The sequence below is a fragment of the Bidens hawaiensis genome, unplaced genomic scaffold (genome assembly GCF_021521415.1).
Source record: "Bidens hawaiensis isolate Kalapana, Puna unplaced genomic scaffold, B.hawaiensis_p1.1 tig00030286_1, whole genome shotgun sequence".
NCBI classification, from domain to species: domain Eukaryota; kingdom Viridiplantae; phylum Streptophyta; class Magnoliopsida; order Asterales; family Asteraceae; genus Bidens; species Bidens hawaiensis.
Window position 1 is genome coordinate 137,898 of NW_027495053.1, and position 24,860 is coordinate 162,757.

The 24,860-nt window shown below is 40.5% G+C and overlaps 2 protein-coding genes across 2 annotated transcripts; both read left to right on the plus strand.

Annotated features, from left to right (window-relative positions):
• Window positions 1-11,085: 11,085 nt before the first annotated feature.
• Window positions 11,086-11,538, plus strand: LOC143580245 (E3 ubiquitin-protein ligase RHA2B-like). Its single transcript, XM_077063332.1, has one exon. The coding sequence runs from the start codon at window positions 11,086-11,088 to the stop codon at window positions 11,536-11,538; it is 453 nt and encodes a 150-aa protein (XP_076919447.1).
• A 6,280-nt stretch (window positions 11,539-17,818) lies between these two features.
• LOC143580246 (putative E3 ubiquitin-protein ligase RHA4A) lies at window positions 17,819-18,343 on the plus strand. Its single transcript, XM_077063333.1, has one exon. It carries the CDS (start codon window positions 17,819-17,821, stop codon window positions 18,341-18,343), a length of 525 nt encoding a protein of 174 aa, XP_076919448.1.
• Window positions 18,344-24,860: the final 6,517 nt, after the last annotated feature.

Here is a 24,860-nt window from a genome sequence, read left to right on the forward strand (position 1 = left end):
ACATGGCTTTGACCTGTTTAAAACATTCAATTACTTTTGTAAGAAATTTATAGTACGTGGAAGGTTAAACAGACTGTACCCATGACAGTTTTCAACAATTCTTGTCGGGTTTGAGTTTATGTAGCATAAATAAGTTTGAATTCGTCTAATATTTGACAAGGAACATGTAAACACTAAACACGTACATGGCCCATTTTAAACCTATCAAAGTTATTTCTAAATACTCATCAATTAAGTGCATTAATGGTTACATATTGTCACATCATATTAAAATAAACGAAGTTGGACACTGATTAATCCCCTTCGTTGTGATCACGTAATTGAACTATCAATTACAAATGTCTTTCTCGGGTCAAACAAATTATTATTATTTTTTTTTTTTACTTTTTAGGACTTGAATTTAAGATTTTTAAGTTTTAAAAGACTTTTTTCTGTAATTGACCACCAACCTCTGAAATGAAATATTTCATATTCAACCCAATTTTCTTTTACTCCTAGATAAATCACTTATTTTATGATGTGTTCAACTTAAGAGCGTAAAGATGAAGGAAAGGAAGACGTCGTGTCGATCAGGCAACCATCAGTATCACATCAATTATCCTTCCAAAAACATATGTTATCAACATAGCTTCCATATTTATTTCCCAATAAAACTATATTACGGGTGGTCACAAGGAGGAACCCCCCTGAAGAAACACTAACCGGACCCCGAGCAGATTACGGGTAACCTGGGGGTTAGATAGATGTTTCCCACGAGGGGTTGGACCCGGCAAAGATGGTTCTCCTGATAACCTGCAAAACAGACACCGTGAGCTCGTCACTGAGAAGGGGGGGGGGGGGTTCCTCCTTGTGACCACCCTCCGGCGTGAGAATCAGACTAGATTGCTCTTTAAATATAAATGTATATTAAGAGATTGCTAGAGCAGATATCAGGTATAATATGTAATACGAGATAGTATATGATGATAAGATGATCATACCATTTGGGGTATTTATAGCCGAAGGTAGGTTTCCAAGGAGGTGTAGCCGGCTGAATAGTATTCCTGTTCAACCAACTGTGGCCTACGCACGTGCCATGCTGGTAGTTGGTGGGTAGGCAGAGGCTGATAGTGACCAGGCCTGCTGTGTACTATTCCTTTTCCACCAACTACAGGCTATGCACGTGGTATGTCAGGAGTTGGTGAGTAGGTAGCGGCTAATAGTGACATACAGTACAAGAGCATGCTGCTCGCCATACTGTTGTCAATGAGCTGTCGTATCTTTGGTCAGATCTTTTGCCCATACCTCGTCAGGTACAGTACAAAAGATCCTCAGTATCGTACGGACTGGCTCATTTGGGCGGGAGTATTCCCCCTCCCGCCTTTGTGCGGGACTGTTCCCGGCTTGCTCATTCCTTCTTCAGGTGACTGCTGAATTATTATGAGAGTTAAGCCTTGTGCGTGTAGCCATGCTGCGCGGGTAGCCTTCCCTGATGGCCGGTATCCGTAACTGCGGGAACAGGCGGAGTACCTGGAAACCATTGGGAGGCGTTTCCTGCGGGGACAGCTTGCGTACCGCACGTGAGGACGTCACGTCTCTGAGCGTGGTGGGTCCTGCTGATCCAGTTGGTTTCTGCGCAGACGTTCCTTTAGTTAAGTCTTGCGGGTTCAACCGCGCAGACGTCCATTAAGGAGTCTTGCGGGTTGAACTGCGCAGACGTCCCTTTTCAAGGTGAGTCTGCGGGTCCAACTGGGCTCTGCTGGGACCTACCTCTTCAAGTCCCCCCAGTCCAATGTTCTTCTCATGAATGTTTAATAAAGTGAGGTGAACTTTTGGACTTAAGCAAAGGGTTTTTGAAAAGGGTTTAGTTTTAAGGTTTTCCATGGGGATTCTTCCCGCGGAAATCCTAATGTCACGCAGAATTTCCCACTGTTCTGCTTGATCTTTGGGTATGATGCGGGTAGGTCTGTAACCTCCTCGCAAGTCTGGAGCGTTGAGTACCTCTTGTGTAGATTCTCCATGAGGTTTTGGTAGTTTTGAACATAGTGATCAATTATGTTAAAACCACCAATTCCATCTTGAAGCTTCAAACAATCTAGTTCTCGACGTTCCCACTATGCGGGGATGTTATTCTCGTTTCCGCAAGCATGGCCCAGAAGATCCTTCTTGGTTTCATTTCCCTGCGGAGTGCTAGGTATGTGAAGGGTTTTGCCTTGACACTGTACCCGCACTCGTCTTATAGTTACTTTCCTGGGCAAAAGATCCTTCTTCGAACCAACTTCAAGGGTTTTGTTTGATAACGTACGGACCTTCCCAGACAGGGGTCAGCTTTCCTGGGCGATCTTGGTTCGAAGCCTCGTTGTTACGCAATATGTAGTCTCCTACATTGAAGTTGCAGAGTTTTACCCGCGTGTTGTAGTACTTTTGCATTTGTCGTTTGTAGTTCTCTTCACGCATTGAGGCTAAGTCTCTGCGTTCCTCGGTTAGCATAAGGTCTAACCGTCTTTCCGCATTATTGTCCTCTGGTTGAATCATGACCCTTGGTGAGGGTAAGCCAATTTCGACCGGGACCATGGCTTCAGTGCCATAAGTGAGGCTGAACGGGGTTTCTCCCGTACTTGCCTTTTTCATCGTTCTGTGTGCCCAAAGTACGTGTGGAACTTCGTCCACCTAGCCGGATCTGTGTTCCAATAGTCTTCTCTTTATGCCGCCGACGATGCTCCTATTTGCTCTTTCCACCTCACCATTACCCTGCGGGTGCGCCACCGAGGTAAAGGTGTGGGTGATTTGAAGTTCTTTAAGCCACTGTTGTAGCTTCTTGTCAGCAAAGTTGGTGCCGTTATCGCTCACCAAATTCTGTGGGAGCCCGAAACGACAAATGATAAATTCCCGAATGAATTTTTTGATATGTTTCGCGGTCGTTTGGGCTAAGGGTTTTGCCTTTATCCACTTGGTGAAGTAGTCGATGGCGACCACTAGAAACTGGACGTTCCCTGCTGCTGTGGGAAATGGGCCTGTCACGTCGATGGCCCACTTCTGAAATGGCCATGCAGAGGTGACTGGAACAAGTTCATTCTTCGGGCGATGCGTGTTGGGTGCGTAGAGCTGACAAGACCTGCATTTTCTGATGTACGCCAGCGCGTCCGTATGCATCCCCGGCCAAAAGTATCCCGCGTTGTTTAGCTTAGCCACAACTGCGCGTGGACCTGCATGTATCCCACATATGCCTTCGTGTACTTCCCTTAGGAGGTAGTTGGCATCTTGGTCGTCAACGCATCTGAGGAGGGGGCCAAGAAAGTTACGTCTGTAAAGGACGTCATCAATGAGTTGATAGTTCAGTGCTTTACAGCGTAGTTTTCTTGCCTGTGTTTTTGACTCTGGTAGTATGCCCGCCGCAAGGTAATTTATTATTGGTGTCATCCACGTTTCTGTGCCGGTTTGGATGACACAGACTTCCTTGTGTGGGACTGATGGTGCTCCCAGGAGTTCAATGCGGATGTCCTTTCCCAGGTGAGTGAAAGCTAATGACGCAAGCTTGCTTAATGCATCCGCAGATTTGTTTTCGCTACGCTTGACGTGTATGACTTTACAATCATTAAAATCGCGCATGAGGGTTTTTGCTTGAGCGAGGTACAGGGCCATTGTGTCGTTCACGGCCGTGTACGTCCCGTTTATCTGATTGGCAACTAACATGGAATCCACATGGGCTTCCAAGTTCTTTACTCCCATTTTACGCGCAATCCTCAACCCGGCCAAGAATGCTTCATACTCAGCTTCGTTATTCGTACTTGGAAAGTCTAGTCGAATAGCGTAAGTGTATTCTTGGCCTGCTGGGTTGGTAAGTTTTAACCCTGCGCCTGAGCCCTCGCTGCTGGCCGCTCCATCAGTGTAAAGTCGCCAGACTTCATCGATGTCTAGTGCTGGAGAGGGTTGAGCCTCGTCCTGGCACTCTTTCTCTCGCGATGCGGGGACTTCGGCAATAAAGTCGGCCAAGACCTGGCCTTTTATAGCTGGCCTTGGCTTGTATTTTATCGCGTATTCTCCCAATTCTATTGCCCATTTGGCTAGGCGTCCCGAAAGTTCGGGTTTGCCTAAAACGTTTGCAAGTTTGAAGTTGGTGAGAATAGTAATTGGGTGACCTTGGAAATATCGTCTTAGCCTGCGTGAAGCCTGTACAAGTGCTAAGACTAATTTTTCCAGGGTAGAGTACCGAGTTTCGACGTCTGTTAGGAGACGGCTAACATAGTAGATTGGCATCTGGATGCCTTTTCGCTCGACTAACAGGACGACCCCGGTTGCTCTATCTGTGGCGGAGAGGTATAGGATTAATTCCTCTCCCTCTTCTGGTGCTGTGAGCGTTGGGAGTTCGATCAAACGTGACCGAATTTCCTGAAAAGCTGCTTCCGCTTCTGGTGTCCAGCGGAAGTGCGTTTTCTTTAGACAGTTTCTCAGCGTCGACACGAATGGGAACGACCTATCCGCATGATTTGCCAAGAAGCGGTTAAGTGCAACTAGGCGTCCGTTCAGTGTCTGAGCTTGTTTGATGGTAGTAGGTGATTCCATTTTGATAATGGCTTCGACCTTTTCAGGGTTCGCTCTGAAGCCATCTTTTGTAACAATGACTCCTAAGAACTTCCCTTCTTCCATCCCAAAGGAACACTTGCTCGGGTTGAGCTTCATGTTTATCCTTCTGAGTGTGTTGAATGTTTCTTCGATGTCTTTCAACATCGCTTCTGGGTTAAGGCTTTTAATGACCAGGTCATCCATGTATACTTCCAAGTTCCTCCCAATTTGGGCATGAAACTCTTTGTCCATCAGGCGCTGGTATGTGGACCCGGCATTCTTAAGTCCGAATGGCATCATTTGATAACAGAATGTGCCATCGGGCGTCCGAAATGCGGTTTTGTCCTGATCGTCAACGGCCATGTGGATTTGATGGTACCCTTTATACGCATCAAGGAAGCATTTAAGGCGAAACGGTGATAACGAATCTACCTTAAGATCAATTTCGGGTAACGGGTAACAATATTTGGGGCATGCTTTGTTCAAGTCTTTGAAATCTATGCACATGCGCCATTGCTTGTTAGACTTCGGTACCATAACGGGATTTGCAACCCAAGTTTGATATCTGCTAACGCGTACGGTGCCCGCGTCAAGGAGTTCCTTGACTTGGGTTCTACACGCGTTAGCTTGTTCCGCCCCCATTACTCTACGCTTTTGTATGACCGGCGTAAAAGCCTGGTCACACTTGAGCTTATGCTCTGCTTTACTTCGAGGTACACCAGTCATGTCTGCTGGTTTCCATGCGAAGATGTCAGCGTTTTTTTGTAGTAAGCGTTTGAGTAATGTGCGCGTAGGATCAGTTATTGTTGGGCCAATGGTAACCGCCTGGTCGGGGTATTTTCCATTAAAAGCCCATTCTTCTGGTTCGGTGATGGTGGGTTTAGCCATCTTTGGTTTGGGTGTTGATGAGACAGATGCGATGCATACCTGGGGAATACCGGTGACCATCGCCACGCCCTCTGCTGTTGGCCATCCCATCATGCCGTAGACTGAAGATACTACGGCATTGAATCTTGCCATCCCGTCTCTCCCGAAGAGAATGTCGTACGCGTGGTGTGGCTTCCTCATTACGACAAAGTCCACATCCTCTGTGCGGGAGAGTTTTCCGTCTGTGAGAGTGACGGGGAAAGATAGGATACCAGAGGGGTGTTTGTGCTGCCGTCGAACCCTTCCATCGAGGCGTAGACCGTTTCCAAGCGTTCCTTGTCTTCATCATCTAGCTTGTCGAAGAACTGCCTGTACATAACTGTTGACGAGGCACCGTTGTCAACAAGAGTGCGGGAAGTGATGTAGTGCCCCAGCTGGCTTTTGATGACGATAGGGTCTTCTTTGCTGGGTCCTCCTGGCACTCGCGGGAAGCGCACCTCAGCTTCTTTCCATGCGCATGGTTCTGTCGTCTGTCTTTTTCTTCCTCTGATGTTACCACGAACCATGTGAATGCTGATGTCAACGGGCTTTCGTCCGTTGCTTTTGTATCGGTTGTCATTCTTCCCTCTATTCCTGATTGATGCCACCAGGTGTGTAAGTTTGCCCTCCTTGACGAATGTTTCGATAATATTCCTCAAAGATGAACACTTCTCAGTGGTGTGACCCTTTGTGCCGTGGAAGTCACAGTATTTGCTCTGGTCCGCGTCAGGTCGTTTTCGGACCGTTGGAGCTTTTGGCCATGGGAGTTTCTCAGTGGCAAATATCTCCGTGACGCTTTTGGTGAGGGGCGTCCACCTGGGGTGTTGGCTTGATGGGTGTGTATTACCCCTTCCGCCTAATAGGGAGCGAGAGCTGGATGAGGTGTCAAAGTTTACCCTTGACTGCCACATGCTTGGCCTCCTTTTGTTTTGCCAGGCGGTCTGGACATTGTTTTCTCTAGTCCTCTGCGTGTAGAAGTTTGTAGTCTGGGGCAGATTCCCACCCAGTTGCTTCTCCGTTTCGGCAAAGCGCTTGGCTGCCGTCATGATGGCATCCCATGTGGGTGGCATGCCATCTTTACCCGTCAACGTGCGGATAAGCTCTGGGTATTCGGCGCCTTGGATGAAAGCGGCGCGAATAAGGTCCTCGCTTATAACGCCCAGACTCAGCTTTTTCGATTTAAAGCGGGTGATGAAGTCTAGTAAAGGTTCATCCTTATCTCTAACGCAGTTGAGGATCGTCCACTGTTCTTCAATATATTTCCTCTGTTGACTGAAGTGTTGGCTAAACTTGTGTTGGAAGTCCGCCCAATCATAGATGTGGTGGACCGGTAAACGGTCAAACCACGCTCTATCCGCTCCAACCAGTGTCATCTGGAACATATAACACCACGTGGGTTCCGTCCAGTTGCTGACGGTTGCCCCCGCTATGAATCTGTTCAGGTGATCATCTGGGTCGGATATACCATCATAAGTGCCGATGTTGGGCATCTGCTTGGCACTTTTCGGGGCGATTGCTTCCGCAATGTCCCTTGCAAACTTGGATGTTCCCGCGTTTGCAGCAGTTGGTCTGAAGGTTTTGGAGAAGTCACGTGGGTTTCCCCCCGCGTTCCTTTGTTTGAAGGTTTCTCCGAAATTCTTTCTCGTTTGGAAGTCCGTTTCCTTACGCTTCCCTTTCGCCCTAAGGCGAGGGTTTGCGTCGGTGTCGGATTCCTCCTGATCATCGTCCGAGGACTCGCACTCACTGCTCATGTTGAGCTGTTGGCGAGTGCTTCCAAATTCGTCAGCCTGTTGGACGGAACGCAAGCGTTCGTCCAACTCAGCTTGGAATTCCTTCGGACGTGCCTCCGCCCACGCTTTAACTTGTTCAAGTGTTTGGCGGGGGAGTCTCGTCTGTTGTCTTTCCACCTGGGTATTATTGAATCCCAGGGGATGGTTGTTTACTGCACTTGCCCCAGCTTGGGTAACAGGGGTAGTGTTCGTAAAATTTACTGCACTTGCCCCGGCTTGAGTAACCGGGGTAGTGTTCGTAAAATTTGTGTGCTCGCCGGTGTTCCCCCAGTAGCTGGGGTTGTGGTTACCGGGGCTTCCTGGTAACTCGTTGGCCTTGGGACCGGAGTAACGTTAACCATCTTTCCAGAAGTTTGAAAAAAAAACTGAAGAAATGAAGTTCTAGCTTTTATGCACGGATGGCGCCAATGAAGAAACACTAACCGGACCCCGAGCAGATTACGGGTAACCTGGGGGTTAGATAGATGTTTCCCACGAGGGGTTGGACCCGGCAAAGATGGTTCTCCTGATAACCTGCAAAACAGACACCGTGAGCTCGTCACTGAGAAGGGGGGGGGGGTGAAGAGGTAGGTCCCAGCAGAGCCCAGTTGGACCCGCAGACTCACCTTGAAAAGGGACGTCTGCGCAGTTCAACCCGCAAGACTCCTTAACGGACGTCTGTGCGGTTGAACCCGCAAGACTTAACTAAAGGAACGTCTGCGCAGAAACCAACTGGATCAGCAGGACCCACCACGCTCAGAGACGTGACGTCCTCACGTGCGGTACGCAAGCTGTCCCCGCAGGAAACGCCTCTCACTGTAGACCTATGATGGTTTTATGATACACTTACACCGGTAACAGTATAAATGATATTAAAATAGCACATATAACGGTTTCATTGTATATGTAAGTAGATCTAAAAATTGTTTTCTACCAATCTTATTTACTAGGTTTTAAAGTACGTTTTAAGTGTTTATGGAGTAATCCCTTTTTTTAATTATAAAACATATACATTTAATATCAATTTGTCAACACGAAGGTGACATATATTAGGTGGATGTTCAACGTCTCATCACAAAAATTATGTAGTTTGATCACTTGATGGAGTTCGAAGACAAGGGAGGCATGTTTGTAAGGCCCCGTTACCGGTAGCCCTACTTTCGTGTTGGATTTACTCATAAACGCAGTTCTAAATATCAAAGTTAATTAAAACATTCGCGGAATATAAAAGCTTTCATAAAACATTTCATAACAAAACACCTCTTGTCTTAAAACAACATCTTGTCTTTCAAAATAAACAAAACATTAAACTTAAACGTCTTGAGTCTTCCGATGCCAGCCCCTTATTCAGTGCCACGTGTCTCCTCAAGCGAGCTGCCTCATCCTACTCATCTGCGTGCATACTAAAAGTCAGCTACGCTGAGTGAGTTCTAGTTAATCACATAATCATACAATACCTTCTTACATTTCATACTTAACATCTTAACTTTCTTACATACACACGTAAGTGCATATACTTTCATTCTTACCTTCATACTTCCTTTACATACATAATCATACGTTTTAAAGAGCCTTTCGCCCTATAACCTCACAGATATTATAAGGGTCTGGTCCCTAACATCACAGATATTATAAGGGTCTGGTCCCTAACATCACAGATATTATTAGGGTCTGGTCCCTAACATCACAGATATTATTAGGGTCTGGTCCCTTTGTTTCGTGTAACTGTACCGTACCTGTTCATACATACTTTCCTTGACAATACGTGCAATCTCCGAAGAGCGTTCACGTACCATCATCATAACATACATACATTATGCATACATCATATATTCATACATACATCCTATCTTTCGTCATACTTATCAATCATATCTTAACTACCACCTGACGGTACATGCAATATTCGAAGATCGTTCACGCACCGTCTAACAATCATCATACATAAATCATACAAGGCATACACTTACCACTTAAGATAAGTGTATTAACTATCACATCGAGTATGCACACAGCCCCGAAAACATAACAAGGAAGTGGGGCTAGAAACTCACCTCAATGCGGTTGCGTTCACCGTTTACGGTTATTCCCTTCTTGAGCTGTGCACGACTAACTGTATAATAATTATACGTTTTAGACTATACGTTGTGATACATTTTTAAAGTTTGGTTAGCATCGGTCAACAGGTCAAACTTTATATTATTGAAATCCAACATCCTTGTTATTTTTATTATAAGAGATGAAGGAAAGAGAAAATTTTTCATATTATTTACTTCAGATTTCAAAGTGGTGCAGTGATAAATTGTAAAGAAAAACAAACTTTTGTAGTAAAAATCTAAACTCTATAATAAAATACTACAAGTTTCGTCACTTATCACTCTTACATTAAACCTCACGTCTTTTAACAAATTTATAATAGTAAAATAATAGTTACCATTCTTAAAATTTATGTTTCAAAATTTTTTAATTTAATATTACTTCCTTTTTTTCAAACAATCAAACATTTATTATTTATAATTACCTTTTACTTTGAAATTATTTTAAAGACTATTGTACAACGACTATATTAATAGTGCTTAACGGGTTTATTGTTTCTTGTGTACTCGTGTAATACACGGGCCTCACTAGAAACTAGTGAGATATAAAAAAAACTAAATGTCTTTTAAATTATGTTGTATATAATCATATAATTATTCTTTATTTATATAGTACATAATATTCTTTGTTTATTTTAATACTTTTAAATATTTTTCGCAATATCATTTAAACCTGTTTTTTTAATGCCTCCACTATTTCATATTCAACCCAATTTTCTTTTACTCCTAGATAAATCACTTATTTTATGATGTGTTCAACTTAAGAGCGTAAAGATGAAGGAAGGAAGACGTCGTGTCGATCAGGCAACCATCAGTATCACATCAATTATCCTTCCAAAAACATATGTTATCAACATAGCTTCCATATTTATTTCCCAATAAAACTATATTATTGCATGTTATAAATGTTAATTATGAATCATAACATGCTCGTTTTTTAGAACCTTTAAAAATTTTGAGAACCAGCTGAGTAAGAACCTCTTAAATTTTAGAAGCTAGTCGCTCCAAGAATTTGAAACAAAAACCTATGTTTTCGACTACTAACACCCTTTCTATTGCAATAAAAAAAAAATTTGTAAGCTTTTTTAAAATAAATTTATATCTAAAATATATATATTTTTTAACACTTATCACCCCCCTCCCTTTTCTTCCCGGAGAGCGGGCCCTGGACAATCGCCCATCTCCCCCTTTCCTCGGGCCTGATTTCTAAGAGACAATATTGGTTGGGGGGGGGGCATTCACCGCCTATGCATTGAGAACATGTTTCACATGTAACTAGCAAAAATATAGTCCGTGCGATACAATGAAAATTTGATCGGTACTGATTCACTCATTACAACATACATATATTAACGATTCTTAAATAAACAAATGATACATAAAAATGTAAATTTATTAGATGTTTTCCACTTTATTAGAAACAACAAAATCTACTTTTGATACTTTTGGTCCTAGCTCAATAAAGTAATAAACTAATACACTTGAGACCTAACACGAAAGCAATAAACAAATAAAAAAAATCACGCCTTAAATACTACAAATCTACAAAATAAAAAAATATATACAAACAACAAACTGATTGAATATTTAATAATAAATAAACGGACGAACGTCGTCCATCGTTGTTCATATATGTCTTGTTGCAATTTACAACATTAAGCTCCAAACAATTATTCGCCGCCTTTTTTGTTACTTCATCTATGGGGATTTAATTCTTGTATCTAGCAATATTCAAGATACCACATGTTATCACAACAACAATTGTCTCAAACATGATATCTTATTTACTATCACTCATGCTCGGAGCAATATCTTATCTTGGCTTGTTTAAATCACCACCCGATCCCGACGACTACCCGTCGTCTTCGGGCAACTATATCCTCATATTAGACGGCTCCTCGCCCTCCCTCCTCCCCGTCCCCGTCCACGTTGTCACCGCGTCCATCAAAGACAAAGTCAACGTTGTTTCATACTCCGAATGCGCTTGTAGTTATGGTGGAGGTGAAAACCCGGTGTGTACGGTTTGCATGGAGTGTGTTGATGATTGCCATATGATTAGAGAGCTTGTTAATTGTAAACATGTGTTTCATCAAGTGTGTTTGGATAAATGGTTAGATGTGGGGCAAGTTAATTGTCCTTTGTGTAGATCTATGCTCCTTCCGCCAAAGAAGTTGTTGTCGTCCGTAGCGGGTACTACTGCGACTGACGTTAATCCGGTTACGTAAATATCCGGAAACAGAACCTAGTACCTGTTTGGTAGAGGTTCTTGTCTTTTACTGGGAGTTTATGGATTCCAACCCAGGAAGTGTATTAGCCGTATTGTAACTTTATCGTTTAAAAAAAATATATATTGTTTTTATGTATGTTGTTAAGTTAGAGATTAGAATCGGAATTATGGTTTTAATGAAGTGTAAATAATCTGTGTTTGTTGATTAGTAAGTTGGTGGTTGGAAATGGGATAAGGTTTACCATGGTTCAAGATGATCGGATTGGTATTGTATATTTCATATTTGCTTTCATCGATCACATGGGGGTCTTGTACTTTATACCCCACCACAAATTGATATCATCACATGATAGAAGTTAATAGATTTGTGTTTAGTAAAAAGAATTTATATACATGGCTTTGACCTGTTTAAAACATTCAATTACTTTTGTAAGAAATTTATAGTACGTGGAAGGTTAAACAGACTGTACCCATGACAGTTTTCAACAATTCTTGTCGGGTTTGAGTTTATGTAGCATAAATAAGTTTGAATTCGTCTAATATTTGACAAGGAACATGTAAACACTAAACACGTACATGGCCCATTTAAAACCTATCAAAGTTATTTCTAAATACTCATCAATTAAGTGCATTAATGGTTACATATTGTCACATCATATTAAAATAAACGAAGTTGGACACTGATTAATCACCTTCGTTGTGATCACGTAATTGAACTATCAATTACAAATATCTTTCTCGGGTCAAACAAATTATTATTATTTTTTTTTTTACTTTTTAGGACTTGAATTTAAGATTTTTAAGTTTTAAAAGACTTTTTTCTGTAATTGACCACCAACCTCTGAAATGAAATATTAATAACCGAGGAATTTATAATTCTTAGCAAGTTCAACATGGTTCAAATATATAAATAGTTTGTTGTTTTGAGTGTATGAATATGCTTCTAATTGGAATATATTTTTTGATCTTCTCTCATGTATTATTTGTGTTCCAAACATCTTTTGTGGTCTTTTTCAGTAGCTCTTTTTATATGACAAAGTGGATGATTAAAGTACCTTCCTTAGAATAGCAACCTTTAATCAAGTATTCAAGTTGGATGAAAGTGTTTTGTGTTCCTTCATCCTCATTGGTTGATGCTACTAACAATGATTTTTTTAGCAAAACTTCAAATAAATAAATTCTATCATGCTTCTTTTTCGCTGATGTTTTATAACATAGCTCGGAATCGTAGCTTAGGCTGTCTGTTATGGTGAGGGGCTTCGAAGCCCCTCTTCAGTGCCACGTCAGCGTTACGTGGGCACTGGGGGTTTCAAAGCTCCACCCCAAAGATGCCCCTCAATGGTGAGGGGGCTTCGAAGCCCCTTAATTTTTTTTTCTTTTTTTATAAATTTAATAAAACCAACAAACTTAATATAACTTAATAATAAAATACAAACTAAATTAAACTAAATAATAAAAATCAAACTTAATTAAACTAAAAAACATAAAAAAGCATACAAATAGAAAAAAAAATAAAACTAATTTTCGACGTCCGAGTCCTCGTTTGCATATTTTGCCATTATCCTTTCTTTCTTTTTCTCCAAAAACGCCCGCGTGATATCATCTAGATGCGAGAGATCCTTTGCGAGGAGCTTGAAGTCCTTCTCTCGTTGCCGCTCCGATTTAGCCTTCTTTCTTTCTTCATGCATGGCTTTGTATTCCGCATGCATTGCTTTTCTTTCTTCGTGTATTATCTTGAGTTCCTCTTTCGAGTGTTTTTTTCCTCGCGAAACTCTTTACGCAGTGCAAGCTCCAAGTTGTCAAACCGCGCGCTCACGTCGGAACTCATCGAGGATGTCGTTCTAGACGAAGACCCCCCACCTCTAGCTGTCGTCTTGGCCCTTTCTCTTTCTACCGAACGTGGCAACTCATCTGGTTCATCAAAAAGAAAATCGGGATCAATCTCGTTTAAGTTAAATTGAGAACGAGCATCCGACGCGGCTTGAGACGGCGATTGATCGGCCGAAGTAGACGTTGTTTTTGACCGTTTGGACGGTCGCGGTGAAGATGTCGGGATCGGATGCCACTTTGGCGAGCTCGTGCATTTCTTACAAATTTCAAACATCTCCATGCCGAAGCGGTGACCATGAAGGCCCTTGTATTGTTTCATCATATCCTTAAGAAGGTCGGCGTCGTTCGTGCCGCTTCCTCTGTTGTTCTTAAGGCGAGTGTGAATTGTGGAGAAGTGGTTCATTTTTAACACCATTGCCTTCCATTTGTTGGAGACGAAATCATCCCCGCGGTAGCGACCTCGACCCATTATCTCAAAAACACTTATCACGTATTTCTGCCCAAAATATCGCGGTGCGTTTACCGTCACCTAACACCGAGTCTTCGGATGAGTCGATCCACGCTTGCGCCAACGCCGCTTCCTCGTCGTCTTCCCACTTTTTCCTGTCGTACATTTCGGTTGGTGTTTGATCGACAACAACCTTCTTTTTATGGCTTCGCTTGCGACGAACTTGGGGTTCGTCGCCTTAGGTTTCGGGAATTTGGGTTTCGACAACTTGGGTTTCGGGTGTTTGGGTCTGGGGTGTTTGGGTTTGGGTGGCGTAGGCATAAACGACATTGGCATTCGATAAAACATATCGTTTGGAAACGATTGTACGTTTGGAGGCATTGCGGGTACATGCTGGTTGGCAAAGTAAGGGTTGGTAGGGTCATTGTTTGCGAGTAAACTACCCCACCACCTTTGAGACAGATCCCACGGGTTTGGGTTGGTGTTCGGGTTTTGGTTAGGGTTTGAGCTCGAGCTCGTGTTCTGGTTTGGGTTCGGGTTTGAGCTCGAGCCGGTGAAATTTGAGAAAGGATTCATGGTAGATAGTTGAGAGTTTTTGTTATGAAATTTGATAGTAATTTGGTATTTGTTTGAGTTTAAAATGATAAAATGAGTTAGTATTTATAAATAAAATAATTAGTTTTTTTTTTTTTAAATAGTAGCCGTTTATGAACGTTGGAGGGGGGGACCCACCAAAACTTTCAAAGCGCGCCGGCCGTTTGAACCACCAAAGCATCGGCGCCCAAGGAAGCACTGCGCCCCACTGCGGTGTTCCGCGCCCATCGACGCCCGCCAACTCAGCCTTTGGAGCCCCATAGCGACCAGTCTTATGTTGAGCATGTGAAACTTATTTGGCATTATAAACAGTATAAATTGTTATATGTGTGTAATATGTGTAAACTATGGTAATTAAATCATCCTTTGTGTCATATACCCTCTCACTGTAGACCTATGATGGTTTTATGATACACTTACACTTATACCGGTAACAGTATAAATGATATTAAAATAGCACATATAACGGTTTCATTGTAGATGTAAGTAGATCTAAAAATTGTTTTCTACCAATCTTATTTACTAGGTTTTAAAGTACGTTTTAAGTGTTTATGGAGTAATCCCTTTTTTTAATTATAAAACATATACATTTAATATCAATTTGTCAACACGAAGGTGACATATATTAGGTGGATGTTCAACGTCTCATCACAAAAATTATGTAGTTTGATCACTTGATGGAGTTCGAAGACAAGGGAGGCATGTTTGTAAGGCCCCGTTACCGGTAGCCCTACTTTCGTGTTGGATTTACTCATAAACGCAGTTCTAAATATCAAAGTTAATTAAAACATTCGCGGAATATAAAAGCTTTCATAAAACATTTCATAACAAAACACCTCTTGTCTTAAAACAACATCTTGTCTTTCAAAATAAACAAAACATTAAACTTAAACGTCTTGAGTCTTCCGATGCCAGCCCCTTATTCAGTGCCACGTGTCTCCTCAAGCGAGCTGCCTCATCCTACTCATCTGCGTGCATACTAAAAGTCAGCTACGCTGAGTGAGTTCTAGTTAATCACATAATCATACAATACCTTCTTACATTTCATACTTAACATCTTAACTTTCTTATATACACACGTAAGTGCATATACTTTCATTCTTACCTTCATACTTCCTTTACATACATAATCATACGTTTTAAAGAGCCTTTCGCCCTATAACCTCACAGATATTATAAGGGTCTGGTCCCTAACATCACAGATATTATAAGGGTCTGGTCCCTAACATCACAGATATTATTAGGGTCTGGTCCCTAACATCACAGATATTATTAGGGTCTGGTCCCTAACATCACGGATATTATTAGGGTCTGGTCCTTTTGTTTCGTGTAACTGTACCGTACCTGTTCATACATACTTTCCTTGACAATACGTGCAATCTCCGAAGAGCGTTCACGTACCATCATTATAACATACATACATTATGCATACATCATATATTCATACATACATCCTATCTTTCGTCATACTTATCAATCATATCTTAACTACCACCTGACGGTACATGCAATATCCGAAGATCGTTCACGCACCGTCAAACAATCATCATACATAAATCATACAAGGCATACACTTACCACTTAAGATAAGTGTATTAACTATCACATCGAGTATGCACACAGCCCCGAAAACATAACAAGGAAGTGGGGCTAGAAACTCACCTTAATGCGGTTGAGTTCACCGTTTACGGTTATTCCCTTCTTGAGCTGTGCACGACTAACTGTATAATAATTATACGTTTTAGACTATACGTTGTGATACATTTTTAAAGTTTGGTTAGCATCGGTTAACAGGTCAAACTTTATATTATTGAAATCCAACATCCTTGTTATTTTTATTATAAGAGATGAAGGAAAGAGAAAATTTTTCATATTATTTACTTCAGATTTCAAAGTGGTGCAGTGATAAATTGTAAAGAAAAACAAACTTTTGTAGTAAAAATCTAAACTCTATAATAAAATACTACAAGTTTCGTCACTTATCACTCTTACATTAAACCTCACGTCTTTTAACAAATTTATAATAGTAAAATAATAGTTACCATTCTTAAAATTTATGTTTCAAAATTTGTTAATTTAATATTACTTCCTTTTTTTCAAAAAATCAAACATTTATTATTTATAATTACCTTTTACTTTGAAATTATTTTAAAGACTATTGTACAACGACTATATTAATAGTGCTTAACGGGTTTATTGTTTCTTGTGTACTCGTGTAATACACGGGCCTCACTAGAAACTAGTGAGATATAAAAAAAACTAAATGTCTTTAAAATTATGTTGTATATAATCATATAATTATTCTTTATTTATATAGTACATAATATTCTTTGTTTATTTTAATACTTTTAAATATTTTTCGCAATATCATTTAAACCTGTTTTTTTAATGCCTCCACTATTTCATATTCAACCCAATTTTCTTTTACTCCTAGATAAATCACTTATTTTATGATGTGTTCAACTTAAGAGCGTAAAGATGAAGGAAGGAAGACGTCGTGTCGATCAGGCAACCATCAGTATCACATCAATTATCCTTCCAAAAACATATGTTATCAACATAGCTTCCATATTTATTTCCCAATAAAACTATATTATTGCATGTTATAAATGTTAATTATGAATCATAACATGCTCGTTTTTTAGAACCTTTAAAAATTTTGAGAACCAGCTGAGTAAGAACCTCTTAAATTTTAGAAGCTAGTCGCTCCAAGAATTTGAAACAAAAACCTATGTTTTCGACTACTAACACCCTTTCTATTGCAATAAAAAAAAATTTGTAAGCTTTTTTAAAATAAATTTATATCTAAAATATATATATTTTTTAACACTTATCACCCCCCTCCCTTTTCTTCCCGGAGAGCGGGCCCTGGACAATCGCCCATCTCCCCCTTTCCTCGGGCCTGATTTCTAAGAGACAATATTGGTTGGGGGGGGGGGGACATTCACCGCCTATGCATTGAGAACATGCTTCACATGTAACTAGCAAAAATATAGTCCGTGCGATACAATGAAAATTTGATCGGTACTGATTCATTCATTACAACATACATATATTAACGATTCTTAAATAAACAAATGATACATAAAAATGTAAATTTATTAGATGTTTTCCACTTTATTAGAAACAACAAAATCTACTTTTGATACTTTTGGTCCCAGCTCAATAAAGTAATAAACTAATACACTTGAGACCTAACACGAAAGCAATAAACAAATAAAAAAAATCACGCCTTAAATACTACAAATCTACAAAATAAAAAAATATATACAAACAACAAACTGATTGAATATTTAATAATAAATAAACGGACGAACGTCGTCCATCGTTGTTCATATATGTCTTGTTGCAATTTACAACATTAAGCTCCAAACAATTATTCGCCGCCTTTTTTGTTACTTCATCTATGGGGATTCAATTCTTGTATCTAGCAATATTCAAGATACCACATGTTATCACAACAACAATTGTCTCAAACATGATATCTTATTTACTATCACTCATGCTCGGAGCAATATCTTATCTTGGCTTGTTTAAATCACCACCCGATCCCGACGACTACCCGTCGTCTTCGGGCAACTATATCCTCATATTAGACGGCTCCTCACCCTCCCTCCTCCCCGTCCCCGTCCACGTTGTCACCGCGTCCATCAAAGACAAAGTCAACGTTGTTTCATACTCCGAATGCGCTTGTAGTTATGGTGGAGGTGAAAACCCGGTGTGTACGGTTTGCATGGAGTGTGTTGATGATTGCCATATGATTAGAGAGCTTGTTAATTGTAAACATGTGTTTCATCAAGTGTGTTTGGATAAATGGTTAGATGTGGGGCAAGTTAATTGTCCTTTGTGTAGATCTATGCTCCTTCCGCCAAAGAAGTTGTTGTCGTCCGTAGCGGGCACTACTGCGACTGACGTTAATCCGGTTACGTAAATATCCGGAAACAGAACCTAGTACCTGTTTGGTAGAGGTTCTTGTCTTTTACTGGGAGTTTATGGATTCCAACCCAGGAAGTGTATTAGCCGTATTGTAACTTTATCGTTTAAAAAAAATATATATTGTTTTTATGTATGTTGTTAAGTTAGAGATTAGAATCGGAATTATGGTTTTAATGAAGTGTAAATAATCTGTGTTTGTTGATTAGTAAGTTGGTGGTTGGAAATGGGATAAGGTTTACCATGGTTCAAGATGATCGGATTGGTATTGTATATTTCATATTTGCTTTCATCGATCACATGGGGGTCTTGTACTTTATACCCCACCACAAATTGATATCATCACATGATAGAAGTTAATAGATTTGTGTTTAGTAAAAAGAATTTATATACATGGCTTTGACCTGTTTAAAACATTCAATTACTTTTGTAAGAAATTTATAGTACGTGGAAGGTTAAACAGACTGTACCCATGACAGTTTTCAACAATTCTTGTCGGGTTTGAGTTTATGTAGCATAAATAAGTTTGAATTCGTCTAATATTTGACAAGGAACATGTAAACACTAAACACGTACATGGCCCATTTAAAACCTATCAAAGTTATTTCTAAATACTCATCAATTAAGTGCATTAATGGTTACATATTGTCACATCATATTAAAATAAACGAAGTTGGACACTGATTAATCACCTTCGTTGTGATCACGTAATTGAACTATCAATTACAAATGTCTTTCTCGGGTCAAACAAATTATTATTATTTTTTTTTTTTACTTTTTAGGACTTGAATTTAAGATTTTTAAGTTTTAAAAGACTTTTTTCTGTAATTGACCACCAAACTCTGAAATGAAATATTAATAACCGAGGAATTTATAATTCTTAGCAAGTTCAACATGGTTCAAATATATAAATAGTTTGTTGTTTTGAGTGTATGAATATGCTTCTAACTGGAATATATTTTTTGATCTTCTCTCATGTATTATTTGTGTTCCAAACATCTTTTGTGGTCTTTTTCAGTAGCTCTTTTTATATGACAAAGTGGATGATTAAAGTACCTTCCTTAGAATAGCAACCTTTAATCAAGTATTCAAGTTGGATGAAAGTGTTTTGTGTTCCTTCATCCTCATTGGTTGATGCTACTAACAATGATTTTTTTTAGCAAAACTTCAAATAAATAAATTCTATCATGTTTCTTTTTCGCTGATGTTTTATAACATAGCTCGGAATCGTAGCTTAGGCTGTCTGTTATGGTAGGGGCTTCGAAGCCCCTCTTCAGTGCCACGTCAGTGTTACGTGGGCACTGGGGGTTTCAAAGCTCCACCCCAAAGATGCCCCTCAATGGTGAGGGGGCTTCGAAGCCCCTTAATTTTTTTTTCTTTTTTTATAAATTTAATAAAACCAACAAACTTAATATAACTTAATAATAAAATACAAACTAAATTAAACTAAATAATAAAAATCAAACTTAATTAAACTAAAAAACATAAAAAAAGCATACAAATAGAAAAAAAATACAACTAATTTTCGACGTCCGAGTCCTCGTTTGCATATTTTGCCATTATCCTTTCTTTCTTTTTCTCCAAAAACGCCCGCGTGATATCATCTAGATGCGATAGATCCTTTGCGAGAAGCTTGAAGTCCTTTTCTCGTTGCCGCTCCGATTTAGCCTTATTTCTTTCTTCATGCATGGCTTTGTATTCCGCATGCATTGCTTTTCTTTCTTCGTGTATTATCTTGAGTTCCTCTTTCGAGTGTTTTTTTCCTCGCGAAACTCTTTAAGCAGTGCAAGCTCCAAGTTGTCAAACCGCGCGCTCACGTCGGAACTCATCGAGGATGTCGTTCTAGACGAAGACCCCCCACCTCTAGCTGTCGTCTTGGCCCTTTCTCTTTCTACCGAACGTGGCAACTCATCTGGTTCATCAAAAAGAAAATCGGGATCAATCTCGTTTAAGTTAAATTGAGAACGAGCATCCGACGCGGCTTGAGACGGCGATTGATCGGCCGAAGTAGACGTTGTTTTTGACCGTTTGGACGGTCGCGGTGAAGATGTCGGGATCGGATGCCACTTTGGCGAGCTCGTGCATTTCTTACAAATTTCAAACATCTCCATGCCGAAGAGGTGACCATGAAGGCCCTTGTATTGTTTCATCATATCCTTAAGAAGGTCGGCGTCGTTCGTGCCGCTTCCTCTGTTGTTCTTAAGGCGAGTGTGAATTGTGGAGAAGTGGTTCATTTTTAACACCATTGCCTTCCATTTGTTGGAGACGAAATCATCCCCGCGGTAGCGACCTCGACCCATTATCTCAAAAACACTTATCACGTATTTCTGCCCAAAATATCGCGGTGCGTTTACCGTCACCTAACACCGAGTCTTCGGATGAGTCGATCCACGCTTGCGCCAACGCCGCTTCCTCGTCGTCTTCCCACTTTTTCCTGTCGTACATTTCGGTTGGTGTTTGATCGACAACAACCTTCTTTTTATGGCTTCGCTTGCGACGAACTTGGGGTTCGTCGCCTTAGGTTTCGGGAATTTGGGTTTCGACAACTTGGGTTTCGGGTGTTTGGGTCTGGGGTGTTTGGGTTTGGGTGGCGTAGGCATAAACGACATTGGCATTCGATAAAACATATCGTTTGGAAACGATTGTACGTTTGGAGGCATTGCGGGTACATGCTGGTTGGCAAAGTAAGGGTTGGTAGGGTCATTGTTTGCGAGTAAACTACCCCACCACCTTTGAGACAGATCCCACGGGTTTGGGTTGGTGTTCGGGTTTTGGTTAGGGTTTGAGCTCGAGCTCGTGTTCTGGTTTGGGTTCGGGTTTGAGCTCGAGCCGGTGAAATTTGAGAAAGGATTCATGGTAGATAGTTGAGAGTTTTTGTTATGAAATTTGATAGTAATTTGGTATTTGTTTGAGTATAAAATGATAAAATGAGTTAGTATTTATAAATAAAATAATTAGTTTTTTTTTTTAAATAGTAGCCGTTTATGAACGTTGGAGGGGGGGACCCACCAAAACTTTCAAAGCGCGCCGGCCGTTTGAACCACCAAAGCATCGGCGCCCAAGGAAGCACTGCGCCCCACTGCGGTGTTCCGCGCCCATCGACGCCCGCCAACTCAGCCTTTGGAGCCCCATAGCGACCAGTCTTATGTTGAGCATGTGAAACTTATTTGGCATTATAAACAGTATAAATTGTTATATGTGTGTAATATGTGTAAACTATGGTAATTAAATCATCCTTTGTGTCATATACCCTCTCACTGTAGACCTATGATGGTTTTATGATACACTTACACTTATACCGGTAACAGTATAAATGATATTAAAATAGCACATATAACGGTTTCATTGTAGATGTAAGTAGATCTAACTGTATAATAATTATACGTTTAAGTAAACTATCACTACACATATTGCCTTTCTAGTTTAATCATTACCCTCAACGAATGGGGGTCCGGGGGCAGCGCCCCTGGCAGCGGGGTTCTAGGGGCGGCAGCCCCTAGCGGGGTTCAAGGGGCAGAGCCCCTAGCTGGGGTTAAGCTGCCAGGTCAGCTTGGAAAAATTTTATTTTCATTAACTGTCTTATCACGTTTTCCATTAGCAATTTGAATCATTGAATAATATGCTACTTAAAAGTTCAAGGGTTTATTTGTAATTAAATCATTCTTTTCTAAGTCCAGGGACCATTCTGTCATTCCGTTAAACTTCTAATTCGTTACTTATCCTTAACGAACTGACTTACCATGACGAACTGGTTCTTGTAACGAATTGGAACCTTTAACGAACTGGACTCTTAACGAATCAATCCATGTAGCGAACCAGTCCAAGTAGCGAATTTGTAACATCCCGAAATTTCAAGATAATATTAATTATATTACTTAATAATAGAGGGAAAGTTTACCCGGGTTATCAGGAAATAAATAATAGAATAGGAGTTGGTATGGGTCGGGCTAGTGTTGGGTAATGGATGTGGGTTGTGGACTTGGATTAATTAGGATGGGTTGAATGAGAATGGGCCTTAGGTCCATGGGATCTCAGGGATATAAATACCTTAACACCCCAAAATATCTTCATTTACATCTATTTCTTCACACACTCAAAACACACACATTCTAACCGATCAAGATTCGAAGCCGAGACCCGAGATTTTGTTGATAGATCTGAGTTGGTAAGGTAAGAACAAATCCAACAAAGCTAATATTACTGAAAATGGTTAGGATTGGATGGGTTAACCGGACCCGAAACCCAAACTGCCCAAATCGGACCCCTAAAACGTCGATTTTAGGCCGATTTGATGGTTGGGATTTGTAGGCGCCGATCATACGATTCCGTGGGTACCAAAATCGAGTTATTTGGCTAAGAAACGAAGGATTTATGGGCAAACAGATCTGCAGCGCGATAACTTCGCCTGCAAGATTAAGTTCGCCTGATGAACTTCGCCTTCAAGCGTAACTTCGCCTTCAAGCGTAACTTCGCCTAAGGATAACTTCGCCTACGGCCAAGTTCGCCTAAGGATAACTTCGCCTGAAGCCAAGTTCGCCTAAGTATAACTTCGCCTGAAGCCAAGTTCGCCTAAGGATAACTTCGCCTGAAGCCAAGTTCGCCTAAAGGTTTAACTTCGCCTGAAGCCAAGTTCGCCTAAGGTTTAACTTCGCCTGAAGCCAAGTTCGCCCGAGGTTTAACTTCGTCTAAAGCCAAGTTTGATTAGAAAATAAATTATCAAGCGATAAGTTAAAGTAAGCTAATACTAGACCACCAGATTAGATCAGGCGAGTATTGATACGTGTAACTTGTACAGTCAGCCGAGATCAGTTAAAGAAGGGATTTGCAGCTATCAGAAGAAAGAAGCAGAGTTCAGGTGAGTTTCTAGCCCCATTTATGTGTTATGTTTTCGGGGCTGTGTGCATACTCAACATGTTTGTTAATACACTTATCCTAAGAGATAAGTGTATGCCTTATGTGGATAATGTGAAATGTATGAATGATTGCTTGATGGTACGTGAACGATCTTCGGATATTGCACGTACTGTCAGGTTGCAGCGCTAGGTATAAGGTAAGTATGTTATGTATGTTTATGTGTATGAACATGATGGAGAATATAGAAGAAAGAAATGATAATGTATGGTTGTATGGTTACGAAAAGGGTACCGAGCCCTACTAATACTCGAGGTATGATGTATGGTTGTAAGGTAACGAAGAGGGAATCGAACCCTACTAATATTTGGGAACTAGGGAACCGAACCATACCAATATTCGAGAAAAGAGGTGTATGCCGTGTATGACATATGTGATAGATACGATTGATTGTCTGACGGTACGTGAATGATCTTCGGATATTGCACGTACTGTCAGGATATAAATAAAGATATTAATATTGCATGTAATGTAAGGATGATGTATGAACATTATGAATGAAAGCTTGTCGGTACGTGAACGATCTTCGGATATTGCACGTATCGTCAAGGGAAGAGATTAGCTCCTTACATGGATATTAAATAGTAACGTATAGATAGTGTTCCTTTCATGAAAAGTATAGTGTTCCTTTTATGGAAAGTATAGTGTTCCTTCTATGGAAAGTATAGTGTTCCTTTTATGGAAAGTATAGTGTTCCTTCTATGGAAAGTATAGTGTTCCTTTTATGGAAAGTATAGTGTTCCTTTTATGGAAAGTATAGTGTTCCTTGTATGGAAAGTATACAGAGTGTTCCTCCTATGGAAATTATATATAGTATGGTAATGGTAATGGTTCTTTTAATAGATATTACGTGACGATCCTCCTATGGATATTTATACGAGGTTAAGATAGTAATATGTGTCTTCGGATACGGGAAGAAATATATGGGAATAAATTGTATGTATGGTAGCAAGTATGTAGGTAGAACAGAAGGGCAACTAGTGAAGTAAGGATATGTATCTACAGATATGTATGTATGTGTATGTATTGTATGGCATTCGATTAACTAGAACTCACTCAGCGTAGCTGACTTTTAGTATGCACGCAGGTGAGCTGATTACAGAGCTAGCATAAGGATGACACACGGCATGGATTGAACGGCTGGCATCTGAAGAAATAAGTAAAGATGTTTTAAAAATAAAGTTTTGTGTTATGGTATCAAAGAAAAGATTTAATGTTTTGTAACAAATGATTGATGTTTTATATTCCGCGAAAAGTTTTAATAAACTCTGATTTGAAGAACTGTGTTTATGAGTAAATCCGACGCTAAAGTAGGGTCACCGGGTTCGGGGCCTTACAGAATTGGACCTTCTAATTCGTTATCTACTTTAACGAACTTGTCATAACGAATCAAGGGTGATTCGTCACCCCTTTCCTTAACGAATTGAACACGAACTGTAATCAGTTCGCTATGTTCCCATGGACGAACTAGCTAGCGAATCACCTTTAATTCGCTATATTCTTGTAGCGAACTAGGGTTAGGTCAGGAATGTCAGAACATTCCCTGACATTCCCCCTTAACCTCGTACCACTTTCCGGCGCCGTCATTGCCGGAAAGCCGCCGG

Coding starts and splice junctions, on each gene's coding strand:
- LOC143580245 (XM_077063332.1), top strand. CDS start 11,086: ATGATATCTTATTTACTATCACTCATGCTCGGAGCAATATCTTATCTT.
- LOC143580246 (XM_077063333.1), top strand. CDS start 17,819: ATGGGGATTCAATTCTTGTATCTAGCAATATTCAAGATACCACATGTT.